The sequence below is a fragment of the Centruroides sculpturatus genome, unplaced genomic scaffold (assembly GCF_000671375.1).
Source record: "Centruroides sculpturatus isolate CEXI.00-Female unplaced genomic scaffold, Cexi_2.0 scaffold1234, whole genome shotgun sequence".
In the NCBI taxonomy this organism is placed as follows: domain Eukaryota; kingdom Metazoa; phylum Arthropoda; class Arachnida; order Scorpiones; family Buthidae; genus Centruroides; species Centruroides sculpturatus.
This window is the reverse complement of record NW_019385398.1, coordinates 228881-248329: the sequence shown is the minus strand read 5'-3', so window position 1 is coordinate 248329 and position 19449 is coordinate 228881. Positions and strand designations below refer to the sequence as shown.

At 37.1% G+C, this 19449-nt stretch overlaps 1 protein-coding gene across 3 annotated transcripts in view; it reads left to right on the top strand.

The window, feature by feature from the left end:
* The first annotated feature begins 790 nt into the window (after positions 1 to 790).
* The window catches only part of LOC111638534 (APOBEC1 complementation factor-like), a 47445-nt gene continuing 28786 nt past the window's right edge, over positions 791 to 19449 (top strand). For 2 of the 3 annotated variants that reach the window (XM_023384250.1, XM_023384249.1), the window contains exons 1-2: positions 792 to 1539; positions 14707 to 14881. In XM_023384250.1, coding sequence (XP_023240018.1) covers positions 862 to 1539; positions 14707 to 14881 — 853 coding nt within the window. In that variant the 5' untranslated portion in view covers positions 792 to 861. Of the gene's footprint in view, positions 1540 to 14706; positions 14882 to 19449 lie in introns of all 3 variants that reach the window. The other variant, XM_023384251.1, reaches the window with a different exon arrangement.

Genomic DNA, 19449 nt, shown 5'->3' with positions numbered 1-19449 from the left:
GCCGCGGGTGGCACCCGTATTCTCAAAGGCCTATAGATACGTCGCCGCTAAAGCGTTCGAAAGATGGCGTCGAATGTTTGCCGACTAAAGTTCTACGCGGCGTTTACGTCGCTGAAATTGCGGCCTAAATTTCGGATCGCGTCGTTGGCGTTCCGTCCTTCGTTTAGGATCCGGAAACGCCTGGCACTCGATAAGCCGAAAGCGGCGTGGGAAGACGCGTTCCGGCAAAGAAATTATCGAATTCGACGAAATAACCCCGCGACTTTTTATAAAAAGCCGTAGCAGTTGCCTGGAGGCGTTAAGTCGCTAATTTCTATCTGTTGGAAAACGCGCGATCTATACATTTCCCGCTATTCCTAGTCCCTTCCGGGCCGTTTGACCCAACTGGCTAACGGTGGAAAATTTTCGGCCTTTGGCATAAGACGTATATAGCGGCCAGTTTCTGGTAAGAAGCCCTCTCGGGGACGGCCCCGAGCAACCGGCCTCCGCGTTTGCCCGGTATTATCCGATTAAATCCAAGCGGGAGGAGAGACTTTTTCTATTCTTCCAGATAAGTTAGGAATTAGTTATCACCATATTCGAATAACCGGGAGAATTTCCGATCTAGCGCCCGGCAACAATAATTTCGCTTCTCCCTCGGGGATTCGATTAATCGATCGAAGCGCCGCGACGAATTTTTAAAAATATAAATATATATTAATTTTCTCGTCGGAAAGCGAAGGGCGCCCCTCGACGGCCCGGGACGCGCGCTGCCGTCCGTCCGACCAATGGCGAAAGTCCAACGTCCGGAAGGCCGACCAATGAGGAGGGGCGACGGTTACGGGATCGAGCGGTACGCCGGCATCGAAGTCACTCGAGAGTATGGCGCAACAGGTTTCGACGGTGGATCCTCCGAAGAGCAAGGAGGCCGCTCTTCTGGCCCTCATGGACAGGACCGGGTATAATATAGTTCAAGAGAACGGACAGCGGAAATTCGGGCCTCCTCCCGACTGGAACGGGCGCCCCCCACCCAAGGGCAGCGAAGTGTTCGTGGGCAAAATCCCTCGCGACCTGTACGAAGACGAGTTGGTGCCCGTCTTCGAAAAGATGGGGCGCATATACGAAATTCGTCTGATGATGGATTTCAGCGGAAGCAACCGGGGCTACGGTTTCGTCATGTACACCGGGCCGGCCGAGGCCAAGAGGGCCGTCAGGGAACTGGACAATTTCGAGATTCGCAAGGGTCGCTTCATCGGGGTGTGCAAGTCGGTAGACAACTGCCGACTGTTCGTGGGCGGAATCCCCAAAAACAAGACCAAGGAGGAGATTCTGACGGAGATGAGGAAGGTGACCGAGGGGGTGGTCGACGTCATCCTGTACAGCAGCGTGACCGACAAGTCCAAGAACCGCGGATTCGCCTTCGTGGAGTACGAGAACCACCGAGCCGCCGCCATGGCCAGGAGGAAGCTCATCCCCGGCAAGATCCAGTTATGGGGCCACGAGATCGCCGTGGATTGGGCCGAGCCCGAACCGGAGGTGGACGAGGAAACCATGTCCAAAGTAAGTCCCTTTCCGCCAAATTTCTCACTTCCGCGGATTAACGGCGGCTCTCGGCCGTCCCGAGATAATTCCGAGTCTTCCGGCGGTTTTCCGCCTTCCTTCCGGTGGTTGCGCACGTGCGACGACGGGAGGTGTCGGAAAGCCGGCGCGCGCGGGAACGGAGATTCGCTCTCCTCCCGAAACGAGCCTCGACCTTATCGGTGGCGCGAGAGATAAGAACTCGGTCCACCCCTTTAGGATAAGAGACCGGGCGGACTTCGATTCCGCCGATAATTCGGGCGGTTGCCCCCGTGGCCGAATTTCGTAACCGACCGTAACTTCCGGTTTTGGACGGGGACGATTCGAACCCTCCGCCCGTCCGACGTCGGAGGTGGTTTAACTGGGTCAATTTTAACCGCAACGAAAGAAATTCGTTTCGATTGCAGAGACGGCCGATCGGTAGCCGAGCGCGAGTCGCGAGTGAACTCGGCGGCACCCGGAACCACCCGTCGCGAATGGAAACCGTTCGACCGAGGAAAACGTGGTTTTACGCGAAAAAGTGGGCGTAACGTCTTCTTCGGCGTCTCACCTAGAAACGCGCACCGGCGGAGATAACGGCCTTTATCTTTCTCCCGGCGGCCATATTGGCCGCGTTTTTATTTATCGTTCTGGTCGAAACGCGGACGAAAACGTCGGTATAAACACCCGGGGGTGCGGAACCTCGCGCCTATCCTCCCCGACGCGTATAAATGGCGGATAGGAACGTACAAGATAGAAAGAGCGAGCGTTAAGAAATCGCCCGACTACAAAAGAGTCGACGTTTATCGTCCGAGGAAAGAAAATCGCCTCGGTGGGATAAAAATTCGAATCCGGCCTTAATGTAACGGATTGGTAATACTTTATGGTAAACTAGCAGACCTCGCCACGCGTTGTGGGTCAAAATGTATCTATTATAAATGTATAACGCTTCCCCCGTGGAGGGGGAATTTTTCGAAAAATTTCTTTTTAGTGCACATTCTGTCGACGTACCCTATTAAAACGCCATCAAAAACGCAAAAAACCGCATCTAAAATAGTATAAATAGAAACAGAGTTCTTTACGGTAAGCCTTAATCCTGTCCATCTCCCTTCGGTGGGGGGAATTTCGACACGTATATTATATAAAAACACGCGCGTATTCGAATGCGGCGTTGTATCAAAATTTCAAAGGAATCGGTTGGAACAAACGAACGTTACATTTTTATGTATATAAATAGATAGAAGGTGATCCGCTTTAGTTCATTTTCACAGAAAAGCAAACTTAGGGCGTCGTACTCGTAGCGCCATCTGTTGGACATAAAAGCCTTCACCGTAGATGATATCATTTAATTTATACGAATGTTTAACGGAATAATATACGGCCTACGTCCACCCCGAAGTTCCATTCTAAATATCGGTGAAAGAATTTTTGAAATCGGACGAGTAGTTTCGGAGATTACCCGCTGCAAACAAACTTACATACTTACAAACATTACCTCTTTATAATATTAGTATAGATTTGGTATTTTGAGTTTTCTTTTTTATCCCAAGACCGTTACGCGCGCTTTGCCGTTGTACCGGTAACGCGGGTCGAAGCGTCCCTGGCAGATTTTTACATTTTCGAGAAATGCAAAAAAATTCGGGTTTTTTTCTGTACGTACGGATGTTAGTTAGTACGCGTTTAGGGGTGACGATTTAATTGGCCCCGTTGGAAGTTTAATAACTCGCGCTTTTTTGTGGAAATTTTGCGGGGAGGTTTGCGTATTAGGGGACGGACGCTTTTAAATTTTGGCGGTTAAAGGCCGAGAGAGCGGGGAGATAACGGGGTGGCGCGTATCTCCGGTAGGGTAATATTTAATACGATTTTACCGGTTATTAGCGCTTACGATTAAGCTTTCCGCCATCTTATAATACAGTAATTGAAAATATAAAAAGCATTTAATGATAAAATGAAAAAAGTTTCTACCACCCGGCAGTTTGTCGCATGGCGTTATTATTAATAACCGGTTATTAGAACTGGTTGTTCGGCAGGAACCTTTACTACTTCAAAATATGAAATTTTCTAAAGGTAACGATGGCGGATCATTTTTTGCCTGGCACCGCGCGAGACTTTTACCTAAGGTCGAAAGAACTCGGTTAATCTACCGTACGAAATCCGCTTTCGTCGCCGGTCGTTCGTTTTAAGGGAAAACAAACGAACGGATCGGCGACATTTAGCCACTGGTTTATGGCGGCGCGAAACGAGTAAAGAACGTAGGCAAAATTGTAAAAGGAATTAAATACGAATGGAAAACAATTGTACGGTGGATAAAGAACGACGACGACGCTCGGATTCTTCTATCGAAAGAATCGTTGTAATTGTCCGTTTTTATCCAAGTAGTGTTTAGCTTTCTCGGGTAAAAATGATAAACGACACGAAACAAATAATGAGAATTTTTTAAAGCTATAGAAATGTTAGCGAAATTCGACCCCGTTATCTGGCATTACGTCGATAACGTAACGCAATCTCGACCCGCTAAAAGTCGCGCGCCGCGCGTTTCGAAACGAAATCGATGCGCGAAATCAAAAATCCGGGAATTTTATAAGGCGAAATATTTTTCTATAATTGTGGAGCGTACGTCGGACCCATTTGTAGTAAGAACCGTAAATATCGATACTTCCGAAGTGGCGATTGGAGAATTATTTCTCGGGTTTTATCCAATATTAGACGCTACGGGAGAAGGTTTACGTTTCGCGCCAACTGTCGACGGATTAAAAATTCGTTCTAGCAAACTCTTATCGGTTGTAAATCGAGCTATAAATCGATTTGCCATTCGCACCGCGGCCGGAGGGGTTTTTAAGGATTAAATGCGAAAAGAAAAAGAGACGAATGGTAAAACCAATCACCTAAGTACTGTATTTAATATTCGGTGGCGCGTTACGTCGTATAACCCGCGCAAAGTTTATACGAAACCGAAATCGCCTATAAAATTGACTATTTTATAAGTTATATTCTGCGATGGAGGAGAACCCGGCGTTATATTCGCTAACTTTTTGTAACGATTACGCGTAAATTATACGGAAATACTCGAAACGGCGGTAAAAATTGTGGACGTTAGGCCGGATTTATAAATTTATCGGCGCAAATCGGTGGTAGATACCGGGCAAAATACCCATTCGTTTCCTTCCAAATTCGCCTTTAGCCTACGTTAGCCGGCGGACGCGGATGTTTAATCGGTCGGCAAAAATTATTCCGAGTTCGCCCTGGGAGTTACCGCGGGCCACCGGTTAGGCTTTTCCCGCGCGCTTTAGTAGGTAATGTACCGGGCGGAGCCCAGGCTTTAACTGGACGGAGTAGCGGAGACAAATGCAAATATTGTTCCGACGAAAAGACGTACCGCCTACGTTTTCCCGGTCGACTTTCCGAGCGAAATAAAAATAATGTGGCAAATTACCCGAAAATTATCGTAAAGTTATTCGGACGAACGAGGCGAGAAAGTTATCCCGGTCAAAGGTCGGACTTTCCAGGTACCTTATACGGTACAGTACCTGGAAAGAAAATAGGAAAAGGTTTTTATGTCGGTATTTTATAACGCGTACTTCGGAGAATCTTTTAAATTTGCAAAATAATTTCGAGTAAAAATATACTTTGAGTGGTAAATGTCAGATTTTTTAATAAGGAAATAACATTTTTTAGAAAAGTTTATACGTCTTTTATGAATTTTGAAATAGATACTTTGCGTTTTATACATATTTTTAAATTTTTCTCACAGTCAATCGATTTAATCTCATAGTGTAAATGTTGCTATTCTAATAATGGCAAAAGTGTAGAGACAAAGCTCTACGAGAACGAATTTGCTAGCCGGACACGCTATTCGAGCCAGGTGTACGGCGCGAGAGTCTTCTTGGGCCAGGGCCGGATTAACCCACTTTAGGGTCCTAGACATTTTCTTCTTCCGGGTCCCCTTCCGGCTCTTTCAATTAATAAATCTTGTTACTATTATTTCTATTAAATTTCATACGGACACTGCAGCTGCTTTATAAAAAATAAAAACAAAATTATTTAACAATATTTCGCAGGATTTAAGAATACATATAGTTAACATATACTGTAGTTACTTAGAGCTTCGAGCCGAAACCATGGGGACGATTCTTCCGGCAGTCGGCCACCCAGCAATTTAGAACCGCGTAGGGAATTTTCCCGGACGGAAGTTACGTTTTAAAGAAAGGCGGAAACCCAACCGGGAACCGTCGCCCGTTTCCGGCAAACGCGTTCGTTTCCACGTTCGGCCGAAACGAACTTTTTGGCGGCGGGAGGGAAATTTGCGGATTTTGGCCAATTTTTCTATAAAATACGTCGGAAACCGTCGACGGGGAAGCGCGTAAATCGGACGAAAGACGGATTTTCCCGCGCCTATTAAAATATTCGGTCCGACCCTGTTTAAACGCTTCCGGATGGTAGTTTTTTGGCCATTAGGCGTTGTATTTCCGCCTGACGCGTTTCCCTGGGCGAAACGTAGACTGGCGTTCTTCCTTTGTACCGTTGGTCGCAAAACGGTCAATGCGAAGATTGTCAACTTGGCGGCCCGAACCACCGCCGCGACGTTTCCTTCGGCGTCGACCTACCGTCGATGCGCCAAACTTGGCGAATTTCTTAAACGTACGCGACTTAATTTCCATTATTTTACTTTTCCTCTTATTATACGTATGGTAAATCGAAACTTGTTAAAAATTACGCGTACCGATTCGGTTGCGCGTAATTTTTTAAGTTTCGATTTACCGCGGGTTAACTTTGCTCCGCCGTACTTACGAGATGACTGCGTCCGCTCTGAAAACTATCGGAAAGAAATTTCGTCTGGCCTCTCAGACATTTTTCTCCATTTCCTTAAAAATGCGCAAAATTTACCGTTTCCGTTACCGAATATTAGCTGTAAGCCAACGATAAAAGAAGCTAGTATTTTTGTTGCCTAACTTTTCCGACTGTTATGAGATTTTATTAAAAATAACATTAATATTGTTAATTACTATAAAACGACAAAAGACTTAATTTTGAGGGTAAAAACGAGTTTGATAAAAGATTGTAAATGCTAACGACCGGTAAAATCGTTAAGTCCGAACTGTCTCGAGATACGATACGCCACCTGCCCTATCTCTCTAGCCCCTCGACTTTTAACCGCTAAAATTTAATAGTATCCGCGCCCCTTATACGCCGGCCACCGCGTCAAATTTTGCTTTTTAATCGTTACCCCGTCCCGAGATATTAAACGAAACAGAGCCGCACGGACGCGCGGAATTTTTTCCTTTTTTTCGGGAGTCTCGAACGGCGGAGATTTGCAAAAAATTCGGAGGCTCGGATTCGACGCTTTTCCGGCACTTTTTCTCGTTACGTATACGTAACGGCCGGTAAAATAAAACCCGAAAAATCCGGCGTAAAACTGAAAATGTAATACGAAAGTACCGAAAACGTTGGTTTTGTAGTAAATTTTCGGTTTTATGCCGAATTTTTTGGTTTTTTTTCTTGTTTGTTTATTCGTAACATTTATATTCGAAACGTTCTCCGTTTATTTCTTTTGTACATTCGCTCGGCTTCTATTCTCGCGTGGATCTTACGCGACGAGAGACGGGCCGTTACATCGTACGACCGTAAAGCGACGCCGTATTGCCTTAATGTACGATTAGTTTAACCGGCCCGTCGGATCGAACGTGTACTACGTACGCGGAAAATGCTATTATCAAACATTAATGTTTTTAAAATTCATTTACGATAATTAGTCCCCTTCAAAAACCGACTTCTTACCGTACGTAACACGGATACGGGTGAGTGGGTTTGCGGGCAATCGTTAGCGGAGGATGGGATGTTTTCGAAAACATCGCGTAATACCGAGTGTAAGAACGCCGATTGGGGGGGGAGATTTTTTTCCCTACTGTCGGGATGGTCTAAGGTCTACGCGTATGTGGGTGGCGGTTTATAAAGGCAGCAAAGACGAGTATTTTACAAAGATAAACCGTTTATTCCGGACGAAATTGCTTACATAAAGTCTCTCGTCGGAAAGGTCCCGTGTTGATGGAAATTTTCGACGTCGGTGCCGGTCTCGCGTCGTCGGGATTTTCGGCGGCGATCTGGTCCAGCGTGGTAAGGGCCCCTGGACAGTGTTGAGCAAAAATGTTGGAAGACTCGAAAGTCGATGCACAAGTATGAAAGGATGCGCGAAAAAACGGAGATACACGAACACAACAGAAGTTTAGTGGAAGTCTTAGTGGAAGTCCTGTTGTCCTTGGAATTGATGCTTTTATAAGTTTTTCGGGATCGGGTTTTTGCTAATTGAATAGACCATCACCGTTTTCTAATTGGTCTTCCACCTGTCTCCAGGTGTAAATGGAGCTTCGTAAGGTTCGCGAGAAAGGTCGGCTGGAGATGGTTTATCCGACCCCATCATTCTCGACTGTGATCGCGTTTAATTGTTGACTATCACACCTATGCTTTTTGATATTTTTTTCTAGTTTCGTTTTGCTTTCTAAACTGCGTCTTAACTTTAATATTTTAAATTTTCTTTTTTTATATCTAAAATTTTGTTTTTCCCGTTATTCTTTATGAGCGCCGACGTTAAAGTCCGGTATCGCCGATTCGATACTTATATAATTTGCTTTCTTGACGATTTAACTTTAAACTTTTTTTTCTTATATCTTTCCCTTTTGCGGGGGCTATTTCCGGGCCTGACATTAATCTCTCGATCTGACAACACTGCTGCCGCTTCTAAATTTAAAATATATTATAATTATTAAAATAACACGAGATAGTGGCTTAACCTTCTACCTCTAGACAGATTAAGTTTCTGACCATTTAATTATTTTTGTTATAGCCCAATAATTTGACAAATCATTTGGTTTTAATTAACAATTGGGTTACGGAGTTGTCGTTTACAAGAGTATTTTTTTACTTTATCTTTAAATAATTTCATAAACTCGAGTTAAATAGGATAAAGTTATTTTAATGATTCCATAGCGTATTGCTAGCGTTTAATTACATCTATATCTTTTTAAATGTATGTGTAAATTGACTACAAGTATAATTATTCCGTGTAGTAAGTATTAAAAGGTTTTCTCGAGTGTGTTTAGTAGTAGTAAGTATTATTTTCATAAAACTTTATTTGTGAAATATCCATTTTTTAATCTCTTCTCTTGCCCCGATTATAAGTGCGCGTTAAATTAATCGAGACTAAAAAAGTAAACGAAAATATAAATTCATATTTACACGTGGAATCTTTTAATTTATTTGGTAAATTTTAAGTGTTGTAAAAAGTAAAACACGTGATTGCTGGCGGCAAATTTTTCACACGCTTCCCAAAAGGTTAACAACGTTGTAACGATGTTGATTTTTATTCGTCTGCAGGAAAAAGTTCCTTGTTATTTATGAAATCATTAATAAAACATTAGTTTGCTTATGCTACTGTATTTGTAATCTGCTTATTTCAGATTTATTAATTTATTTTGAAACCAATATTTACACGTGTCGAAGCATTAAAAAATAAACAGTTTCTGATAATAGATGTCCCAATGTAGCCAAATTAGTGAAATCGGCATTGACCCTCTCTCGTGGCAATGCTGATGTGGATCGGGGATTTTCAGTTTCACGCCGGGCACTTCCGATAGGGCATCGATGTCGGAAAGACTGCTTAAACCAGAAAAAAAGTAGAAGAAAGTGAAATACGTGCGACGGGCCAAGTTTTGTTAAAAGCAGCAAACATAAAAACTGGATAAGGCCATTAACAGCAAGAACACGAATGAATGTAATTCTTGTTGGTGCTAAAAGTGTTCAAAAGCAGGAGGAACCAAAACAGAAGGAAGCCGAAAACATCCAAAATATTCAGAATGAAAGAACATCATTTTTCATTACTGATTATTTAAGGATGCCAAAGACTTTAAGTATTTATGGTTTACTGGAAATACAGTAGCTTCTTGTTACATCGCGCTCGTCGCGAGACAAAGAAAAAAGCGCGATATAACCGAATACTAAAAATTCTGGGCTTATACTAAACAAATTATACATCCTACGCAATCTCTATTCTCTATTTCTTCATCAGCAATTGCTTTTGATATAAAATAAGCTTAGTTTTTTAATACCGAACTTTATTTAACGTATTAATTGACGTTTACTTAAACATCGATACCACCGACGTACATTTAGCATTATTTCTTTAACAATGACACGTAAAGACAAATACTGTCGATATAAAAACGAAATATCAGTTACGATTTTATTATACAGTATTTAATAAGCGATTTATTTTCACAATAAATCGAGAGTAAAAATTCTCTAAAAAGCAAAATAAAGTTACTACTGTATAAAAACTTTCCATTCAAAATTAAAGAAATCTTTTCCTTACACATTATGCGGTGAATTCGAAATTTCACGCCTTTATGTGAATTGACGCAATACCGTCAATTTTCATAAAGAAGTGAAATTTTGAATCGACAGAAACTTGTAAATGAGGACTAATAAATAAACAATTTTTAATGTCAAAAGGAAACAAATGACAATTGATATGTCTACCTGCTTTGCATATTTACATCTTGATGAATTTGTTGTTTCACCTTCGGTGGTAGTTTTAAGGACAATGGTAGAAATACGAATACTGTATTTTGTTGCAAATAGAAATTCAATGGTAATTGGTATTTTAAAATTTGGAGGACCAAAAAGAAAAACGCGATATAAGGAGTGGCTACTGTATTACAGTATATACAGAAATTTTTAAAATGTATTTAACCATAACAGAATAAAAAGAGAAAAAACAACTTTTATTGCTATTTTGCCGAGTTTTCCTTCCGTTTTCACTTTGTTTTGTCATTATTACACTCACTTTTTATTTATTGTTTCTGTATTTCAACTCACTTTTCTCACTTTTTCGGAGAGAAAATGGCACTACCAGACCTGATAATTAAAACGTATGAAAAAGCCTGTAATAGTAAAAAACACAATAAATTATAAATCAAACTGCCATTGTTTATAGAAAGAAATAATTTCATTACAGCTTCATCAAAAATTTGGAGGAGAACGACAACAATTAATTACAAAATTTATATTAAATGGATATCAAAATAGGTTATTGACAAAATGGATTAAAACTTATAAAGAAAATAGATATGAAGTTAAATTTAAAAAACAGGATGATAAACATATATATCTTTTCCTTATGTACAGGGTATATTCGAAAAATATAAAAATATTTTATCAAATTTGATATAGTATTGGATGTAAAGCTAAAGAATAAAGTGAATTTTAATTTAAAGTCTGATGATCAAATGCTAAATATAAATTTTTTAGGTGTTGTGTATAAGTTAAATTGTACATACATGCAGTGAAAAAAATGTATTATATAGGAGAAACAAAACAAATACAGGGAGCAAGACTGAAAGAGCATGGTCGTTCGGTTAAAATATCATCAGTCCCGGTGGTGAGAAGAGGGGTTTACGCACGAGTGTGAATGCACTTCAATTTAGTGCAAGTGTATAAATCAGTGTTTCCCAACTTTTTTTGTGCTATGCCCCACCTAAGCCTTTCTAAAATTCTTATGCCCGCCTAACATATACTGTGGCTATACGGTTAACTTAAACTCTGGACGAGTCCATTTTCGAATTGCCCCCTTAACAGTCCAGTTGCCCCCGTGGGGCATGGGCCCCGCGTTGGGAAACACTGGTATAAATTGTAACTCTTTTTAGTATCAAATGTTGCAATGATGGTAATATGTAGGCTCTACTAATAAGTGCAGCTATGGCATTATTTAAGTAGCCTAGTGGTTGTAATGAAGTGGCTGGTATAATGTGAGGACAGATTAAACTTGTGATATATACTGAAACAAATTCCTTTGAGCATTTTTTTGTATTAGAAGATCTAGGAAACTGATGCTTCTGTCTTTTTCTTTTTCTGCATCATTTTTCATTACTGATTATTTACTGATGCCAAAGACTTTTTAGGTATTTACGGTTTACTGGAAATACAGTAGCTTCTTGTTATGTAGCGCTTGTCGTCCTCTGGTAAATTAGCCAATTTCACAATAAAATACATAAAGTAAGATGTTTGCAATGTTTTCAAATTTTTAAAAAATTAAATATTGTCTGCCAAGGTTTTAAATATTTTCTTTATGATAAAGTAAAATGGTAAAAAAACTAAAATTTTTATTTCAGAATCATCAAATAAATAAAACTATCTTTAAGTGTTAAAACTCTAACAATGTTGAAATTAGCATTTTGATGATAATAAATACTTAAAAATACTTAAAATTGATTAAGTATTAGGGGCAGTCAAATGAAAATGAGACAAACTATATAACAATTGTGACACGGAAGTTGGTTAATGCAGGTAGGTGTGTATATAGAAGTGCCCTCTATTGGGAATCAGGAAGGAACGGTGTGAATGTTCACCGCTGTGCCATTTGTCTGTTAGACGTGCTCGAAGTGAGGACGGCGAGTCGTGTGTGCGTCCAACTTCACTATGGAGGTCAGCTGCTTGTTGACTTTCTGGAATACGGCGCCACAATTAACGCACAGCGGTACATAGAAACTTTGCAAAAATTGAAGCCTGCCATCAAATCCAAACACCCGGGAAATGTTGACAGACAGCATTATTCTGTTGCAGGATAATGCCCACCCACACGTTACCAAGGTTGTTTTGACTACGCTGCAGAAGTTTCGCCGGGAACTTCTGCAGCGTAGTCCATACACATCCTCCATACAGTCTCGATTTCTCTCTGTGCGATTTCCATATTTTTGGAGCCCCGAAGAAAGAATTCGTGGCTGTCAATTTGCTTCGGACGAAAAGGTGCACACCTGGGTACAATCGTGATTCCGTAGGCAACCGCAAACATTTTCTATGAAGGCATTGACCGTCTTGTCTCACAGTGGGATAAATGTATTAACAGTTATGGCAATTATTTTTGAAATAATAAACAGTTTACTTATTTTTTTCCCATCTGTTTTGTTTTCATTTGACTGCTCCTAATATATATCTGGGATAATTGCTGTATAAACTGCAAAAGTTTGAAATTGGTTCCATCCCATGCTAGTAATATATCATCTACATATCTAATATATAATGGAGGATAATGGACCACTAAAGGTTAAAAAAAAATTCTAAATTTAATATTTTTTTATGATTAACTCTGTAAATATCGCTGATAGTAGAGAGCCAATTGGTACTCCATTTTTGAAGATAAATTTGGTTATTAAAACAAAAGTAATGGTTTTCTATTATTAGGAGTATCACATATTTCTAAAACTTGCTGCCTAGACAAACGTTTGTTAAGTAGTAGTGCATTTGCCAACATTATTGCCCCAAAATATGCCATTGATGGATAAAGGGAAACAACATCAATTTTGAAAAATTGATATTAATTTGATGGTAAAGCACCTAGATATTTGTTGATTATCATCATGTTTGCTTCAATGGCTGATGTAACAACTAGATCTGAGTGGGGCGTTAAGGATTTTAGAAATTTTGCCCTTTCCTTTTCTAAAAAATATGGTGTGTGCATTTATATGCTAAGGAGTGCAACGGCCACTCTGGTTTGTGTACTTTTGCTTCAAAGAATAATCTCAAACATACTATGTTAGTGGGGGGAATCTAAATGATTCCCCCCACTAACATAAGAGATGAAGTGATTCTTAGCACGGGGATAACCTGGCTAAAACCTTTCTTGTTTTACGCAGAACACTTGGCATTGGGTCTGAAGTCAATAATACAGACCTAGAATGTGAAAAAATTTGGTTTGCTTTAAGTAGAAAATCATAATTTTTGCACAACACAAACTATTTAACTTTGTCCAAAAGGATCAATCTTTTTTAAGTTCTCTTTTAAAAGGAATGGTTTCACTGTATTACGCTCTTTGTCAATTGGCTTAGGTGTTCGATATTGCCGGGACAAATACATTTCCAAGATGGCAATAGTTTCTAGGTTTATTCCTCGATTTTCTTGTTATCGAGAAAATCAAAGAATTTTTGTTTAACCTTTGGTATTAATGTATCTATACACTTTGGGAGTGATTTGTAATCTAATGTGATATCACTTCTAAAGCTCCCAAAAATATGGGTTTCACTATCTAATAACTTAAAAATTAAATCACAGCTACCAATAATTTTCAATTTATGTAAGTTTAATAGCACTATTTAAATTCAACACACATGTTTTAAATTTTTAAAAATAACATGTGTACTCCAATTATAACATATTAACATTAATGTTAAAATTATGTCAACATTCTAAAATTTGTTTTTGTTTGGTCTGAAGACCACATTCTATACATGTGGATATACATTTGTATTTATTTTGTATTTACTCATCAAAACCTTATTAATGCAATAGCAATAGACAGTACTCTTAAACTTTTATCTAACAAACGGACTATCTGAATTACACCTTTCAAATTCAAAATGATTTGTTTTTGTTTTCATTATAACTTTAAAGACCAAAACTTTTTGGTAATTAATTTTTTACTTTGATTTGTTACTTTAAAATGTTATGCTTAGTAGTAAACTAGAGATATGTTTCTCAAAAAAGATACAGTACTTTATATTTTTATATAAATATTTGTTAATTATTTATTAAAATCATATTTGAAAGAAATGTTTAGATTATTGACTGAAATTTCTGTTTTGTTCTGAAGTACGCCATTGATATTGAAATTATGAACTGATATTTCAGTCATTTTTTTTTTTTTTTTTAGTAATGTTTCTTATAATGTCTGTTTGAATTTTAAAAATATTTAAAATAAATAAATTCTTATAAATCAAACGTATTAATACAAAATTATTAATCGTACAATTTTGTATTAGCTTAGTTTTGATTTATAGTATTTAATTTAATATAATCTTACACATTTAAATTGCTTTGATTAATCTTCATCAAATCATTTACATTACATTAATTTAGAAAATTTGATATTTAATCATCAAAAGAATTAAAGTTTAAATTCTGAAGAATAAATATTAAGTAAATATAGAATAATAATATGGATTCTTTTTTAACTTTTATAATTTTTAAGATATGATATATAAACTGAAAGAGCACTGATAACATTCAAACTTATATTTATCACTAAACAAATACCCTCTTACTAAATAAATTTCTTATCAATAATTTTTTAACAATACAAAACTTTAGTCAATAATTTAAAAAATAAAATTTTAAAATTCTCTTTAGGTTACCGTTTTATACGTAAGAAACTTGATGCTCTCTTCGACCGAAGATAAAATTAGAGACGTATTCTCCTGTAACAATTCCTTAAAAGTTGAAAAAGTGAAGAAGTTGAGAGATTTTGCTTTCGTACATTACAAAAGCAGGGAAGACGCCGAAAAAGCATTGAATTCTCTTAATGGTACGTTAACAATTTGTACATTAAAAATATTAAAAGTAATTTGTTATGGATTTATAATTAAACTAAAATCACAATTTTACTTCTTATACAAACAAATATAAATCGATTTTATACAATATATAATTTAGTTTTTATTTCTTATTGCTATTATTTATTCGTCTGTTATGTTTTATCGTTTTTAATATCTTTTAACTTGTGTTATTTCTTTTTGGGGTTTATTATCTGGGACAGAAATTAATTGTCTTCAGACTTTTCCACTTACTTTAAATAAATAAATAAAACAAAGCTACTTTCTTGGTATTTAAAAACTTTAATATTGGCATCTAACACTTTGGAGCAAGTAATGTTATGTAAAAATAACACAGTTGCTTAAATGATGGATAAGTTTGGAAAAAAGTGCACAAAAAGTTACATTAAAATAATAATTAGTAATAAACACAAAACATCTTTTACACCAGTGACAGTCCAAAACAGAATTCTTATATACGGAGATGACCTTTCCTTTTAGGCTATGGTCTCGCAACATTATATAAATGGAAACAGTGTCCTCTGGTAAATTAGCCAATTTCACAATAAAATACATAAAGTAAGATGTTTGCAATGTTTTCAAATTTAAAAAAAATTAAACACTGTCTGCCAAGGTTTTAAATATTTACTTTATAAAAAGTAAAATGTTGAAAAAACTAAAATTTTTATTACAGAATCATCAAATAAATAAAACTGTCTTCTGGTGTTAAAATCTAATGATGTTGAAATGAGCATTTTGATGATGATAAAATAATCACCTTGGTGGTGATAAAAAACAAGTACTTTTCATATGGCATTGATGTCTTCTTCAGATTATTTGACCAATGGATCATATTTAAAGTCGTAAATGTTAAAATTTGAATGTAAATACAAATTGAAGATGTTAAATATAATGAATTTTATATGGGATAAAAGAAAGATAAAGTAATAAAGTAAATTACAAAAATTTAGGAGTAAGATATAAAATTTATACAAATTAAAATAAATTAAAACGTAAATTTAAATTATTGTCACAAGGTACCCATTTAGAAGTTTAAATAGTGAGATCCATATATTTGGGATTTCTAAAGTAGGTTTGTTACAGGGTTCTAATGTAGATATGTATAATGCTTCCTAAATAAAGATAGATATGCACTCAACATATTGTTTGATTAATGATGTTTTGGCCCATAAATGAATAAGATCATGATTCAATACATTTTTGGATAATTCTGTGGCCATCAGCCATGATTGTGTAGATATTTTGTATGTTTTTATTTGAAGTAGTTTTAGGTTTCTTTCTATTTCTTTATTAAAAAAAAATTGCTTCTAGAATTTTCTCTCTTAACCCTTCTCCCTTGGGAGTAAGGCGACCAATTCTCGTACAGTATTTAAACTTCTAAATGGGTAGTGTGAGGTGTGCAAATACCATAGACAAAGAAACTCAACTTTTATAATATAAGAATCTTTAATTCGCATAACAGAGTACAGGAAATTATTATAGAATGCCAGCTATACAACCTCTACCCCGATCTGATTACACTATTATAGAAAACAAAAACCAACATAAGTCTGTTTATCGCTACAATTTTTTTCTTAATGGAAATAGTAGTCTACCAAGGGCCAATACAAATAATATATATATTTTACAACTAAACTTATGACTAACTATGATCTACTTAAGAAGATATAGAGATATAATACAAGAAAGAGAATAGAAAACAGAGATGAAGGAAAAGTCAGGTACCCAATGATTTCGGCATTGTTTACGGTGATATCGGTAAGTTGGACAAATCACTTTCTATTCATGACGAATATTAACCTCTTTCCTTAGAACTTATATTAAGTTAGACACGCTGGAAAAAATACTCTTCTACGTTTCACAATCCTGGTTTTCACTTTGTTTCTCCAATCTCTTTATTGTTTTCCTCTCGTCTCCACGCGGTGCCAAAAGCACTCTGTAGAGCTTTCTTCGTCGTCCTTTCTGTCCCCTTCGTCACCAAAGAATGAATTCGTGGTCACTGTTATACCCTGAGGGTCACATACCTTCTCACTGTTACAAAGGGATCACCTGCTGATCACCTGCTGTTAAACACAAGTCTGGAGAAAGTTCCAAAAGGAAAGACAATAGACATGAAGACAAAGGAAATATTATATTCAAATAATAAACTATGTCTATACAATTATGGCACGTAGCCACAGTAGAATCATACTGTGTGACAAAAGTTTAAATTTATATTATATTATATTTTATTTTTGTTTGTAAAAGTCGTTCTTATATCTTACTCCTAAGTTTTCATAATCTACTTTATTATTTTACCTTTCTTTTACTCTGTATAAAATTCATTATATTTAACATCTTCAATCTGTATTTATGTTTGAATTTTAACATTTACAACTTTAAATATGCTTTATTGGCCAAACAATCTCAAATTAACTTACTATTTTAATTTGACAAAGACATCAATGATGTGGAAAGTGCTTTTTTTTCTTTATTATCACTAAGGTGGGTATTTTATTATCATCAAAATGCTAATTTCAACATCTTTAAAGAGTTTTCATGCTAAAGGACAGCTTTATTTATTTGATGAACAATTATTGAAGTGATGAGTAATAATATCTCAATAAATAAAAATACAGTGGAACCTCTATATTCATCATTAATCTGTTTCTAAGGATCTAACGAATACGGAAAATGACAAATATAGAAACAATTTTTCTCATAATAAATAACTGATATTCAATTAATCCGTTCCCATCTTTAAAAAAGATACAAGAATAAAAATTTTGTTGTTTGTAAAACTTTATCTTTATTGTACTAAATAAATACAGCATAGTGGTAGAAGGGAAAGAAGAGTAAGGTTATTATTGTTTAGAAGACATGCCATCAATTAAAACATTAGGTAATTCCAGTTATGATCTCAGCGTATTAAATCCTTTGGCTAAGTTGGAAACACTAGAGAGGTTGCGACCAAAGTTTTCATCTCTAAAATTTGAGTGTTGAGCGCTGCCATCTTGTAAGCCTAGAAGTTTGATAATGGCAATTGGAATGTCGAGCATGATTCCAATGACGTTCCAATGATCATCTGTCCTATGACTAAACAAATCAACACAAAATTTCAAATAAGCTTCTTTTCATTAATATCTCAATTTAATTAACTTTTGGTATCAATCAATCAAAAAAAAATGACTGGTTGATACCAAAAGTTACTGGTATAGTGCTATGCTACTATTCTTTGTATTTATGTGTGTAGTTTTTTTTTTCCTGTTTTTCCCTTTATTTTGTGTTGGGTGTTACTTTTAGGATGTTAATTTGTGTTGTCCCTCTATTTCGTGCCTTGGTGTTACCTTTTCCATGCAGACCCTATGGGAGCCCGCTGATTGGACAAGTAGTGTGTCAAATGTGTAAAAACATACTCCCATCCAGGAGTATGTTTTTACACATGGGAGATATAAAAGTTGTGGATTGGCACCAAAAGAACACTTTTTTTCGGGTTACCTGGCTTGGAATCATTTACGTAGGAGGTAAGATACTTGAAAGGAATCATCGTTAAACATGGAGACTAAAGAAGGTGTTTATCAAACAGCCTGAAGAAATCCATGCCCATCCATTTGGACAAAGTGATTCCAGCAAAAACTGTGCTTGAAATGTGTGAAGGGGTCCCATGTTTGTTACTCAGACTATTTTTTTTCTTCCACGACTCCACATGTAGAGGGCATTTTAGAGCAGTGTTCCGCAAGCTTTTTCTATTCACGGCACACCCATGACTCTACATGTCTCAACATGGCACATCAAAATGTTATCCCCCTCAAAAGTGTATGATATGATACTATTAATAGAATTATGTAATGCCACTAACCTATTATTATTATGTGTTGGGTTTAGTGGGTTATACTCGGTACACACCAGTGGCTGCGTACTATGTCGGACCAGAGTCAATGCATAGCAACCAAAACAAAACTAAAATTAAATGTGTGTGTCAGTGTCTGTATTAAGAAATTTCCTAACAATATGGCATGTATTCAGTATAGTGGCCTTCTGTAGTGTGATGTATGTATTTCTACTCAATTGTAATGTTCCCAGGCTTTTGTGTAGTGTGTGTGGTATCACACCTGTACAGGAGAGAATGACAGGTACAATAAGCACCCTTTCCATCCTCCACAGATGCTTTATTTCCTGGGCAAGTTCTGTGTACTTGCTAATTTTTTCAGTGCATGTGTTTTGTACATTGTGAGTGTTTGGAATGGCTATGTCTATAATGTATGTGATTTTATTGTGTTTGTCAATGAGTGTGATGTCTGGTCTGTTGTGGTAAATTGTTTTATCTGTGATTATGGCTCTGTCGTAGTACATTTTGTGCGTGTTGTTTTCCAATACTGTCTGTGGAATATACTTGTAGTATGGTTCGTGAATGTCTACCAATTTGTGTTTCTTTGCAAGCTCTTGGTGTATTATATTTGCTACTTGATTGTGTCTATGTAAGTAATCTGTCTGTGCCAAGAGCTTGCAACCAGAAGTGATGTGTTGTATAGTTTCTGGCATGATGTGACATTTTCTGCAT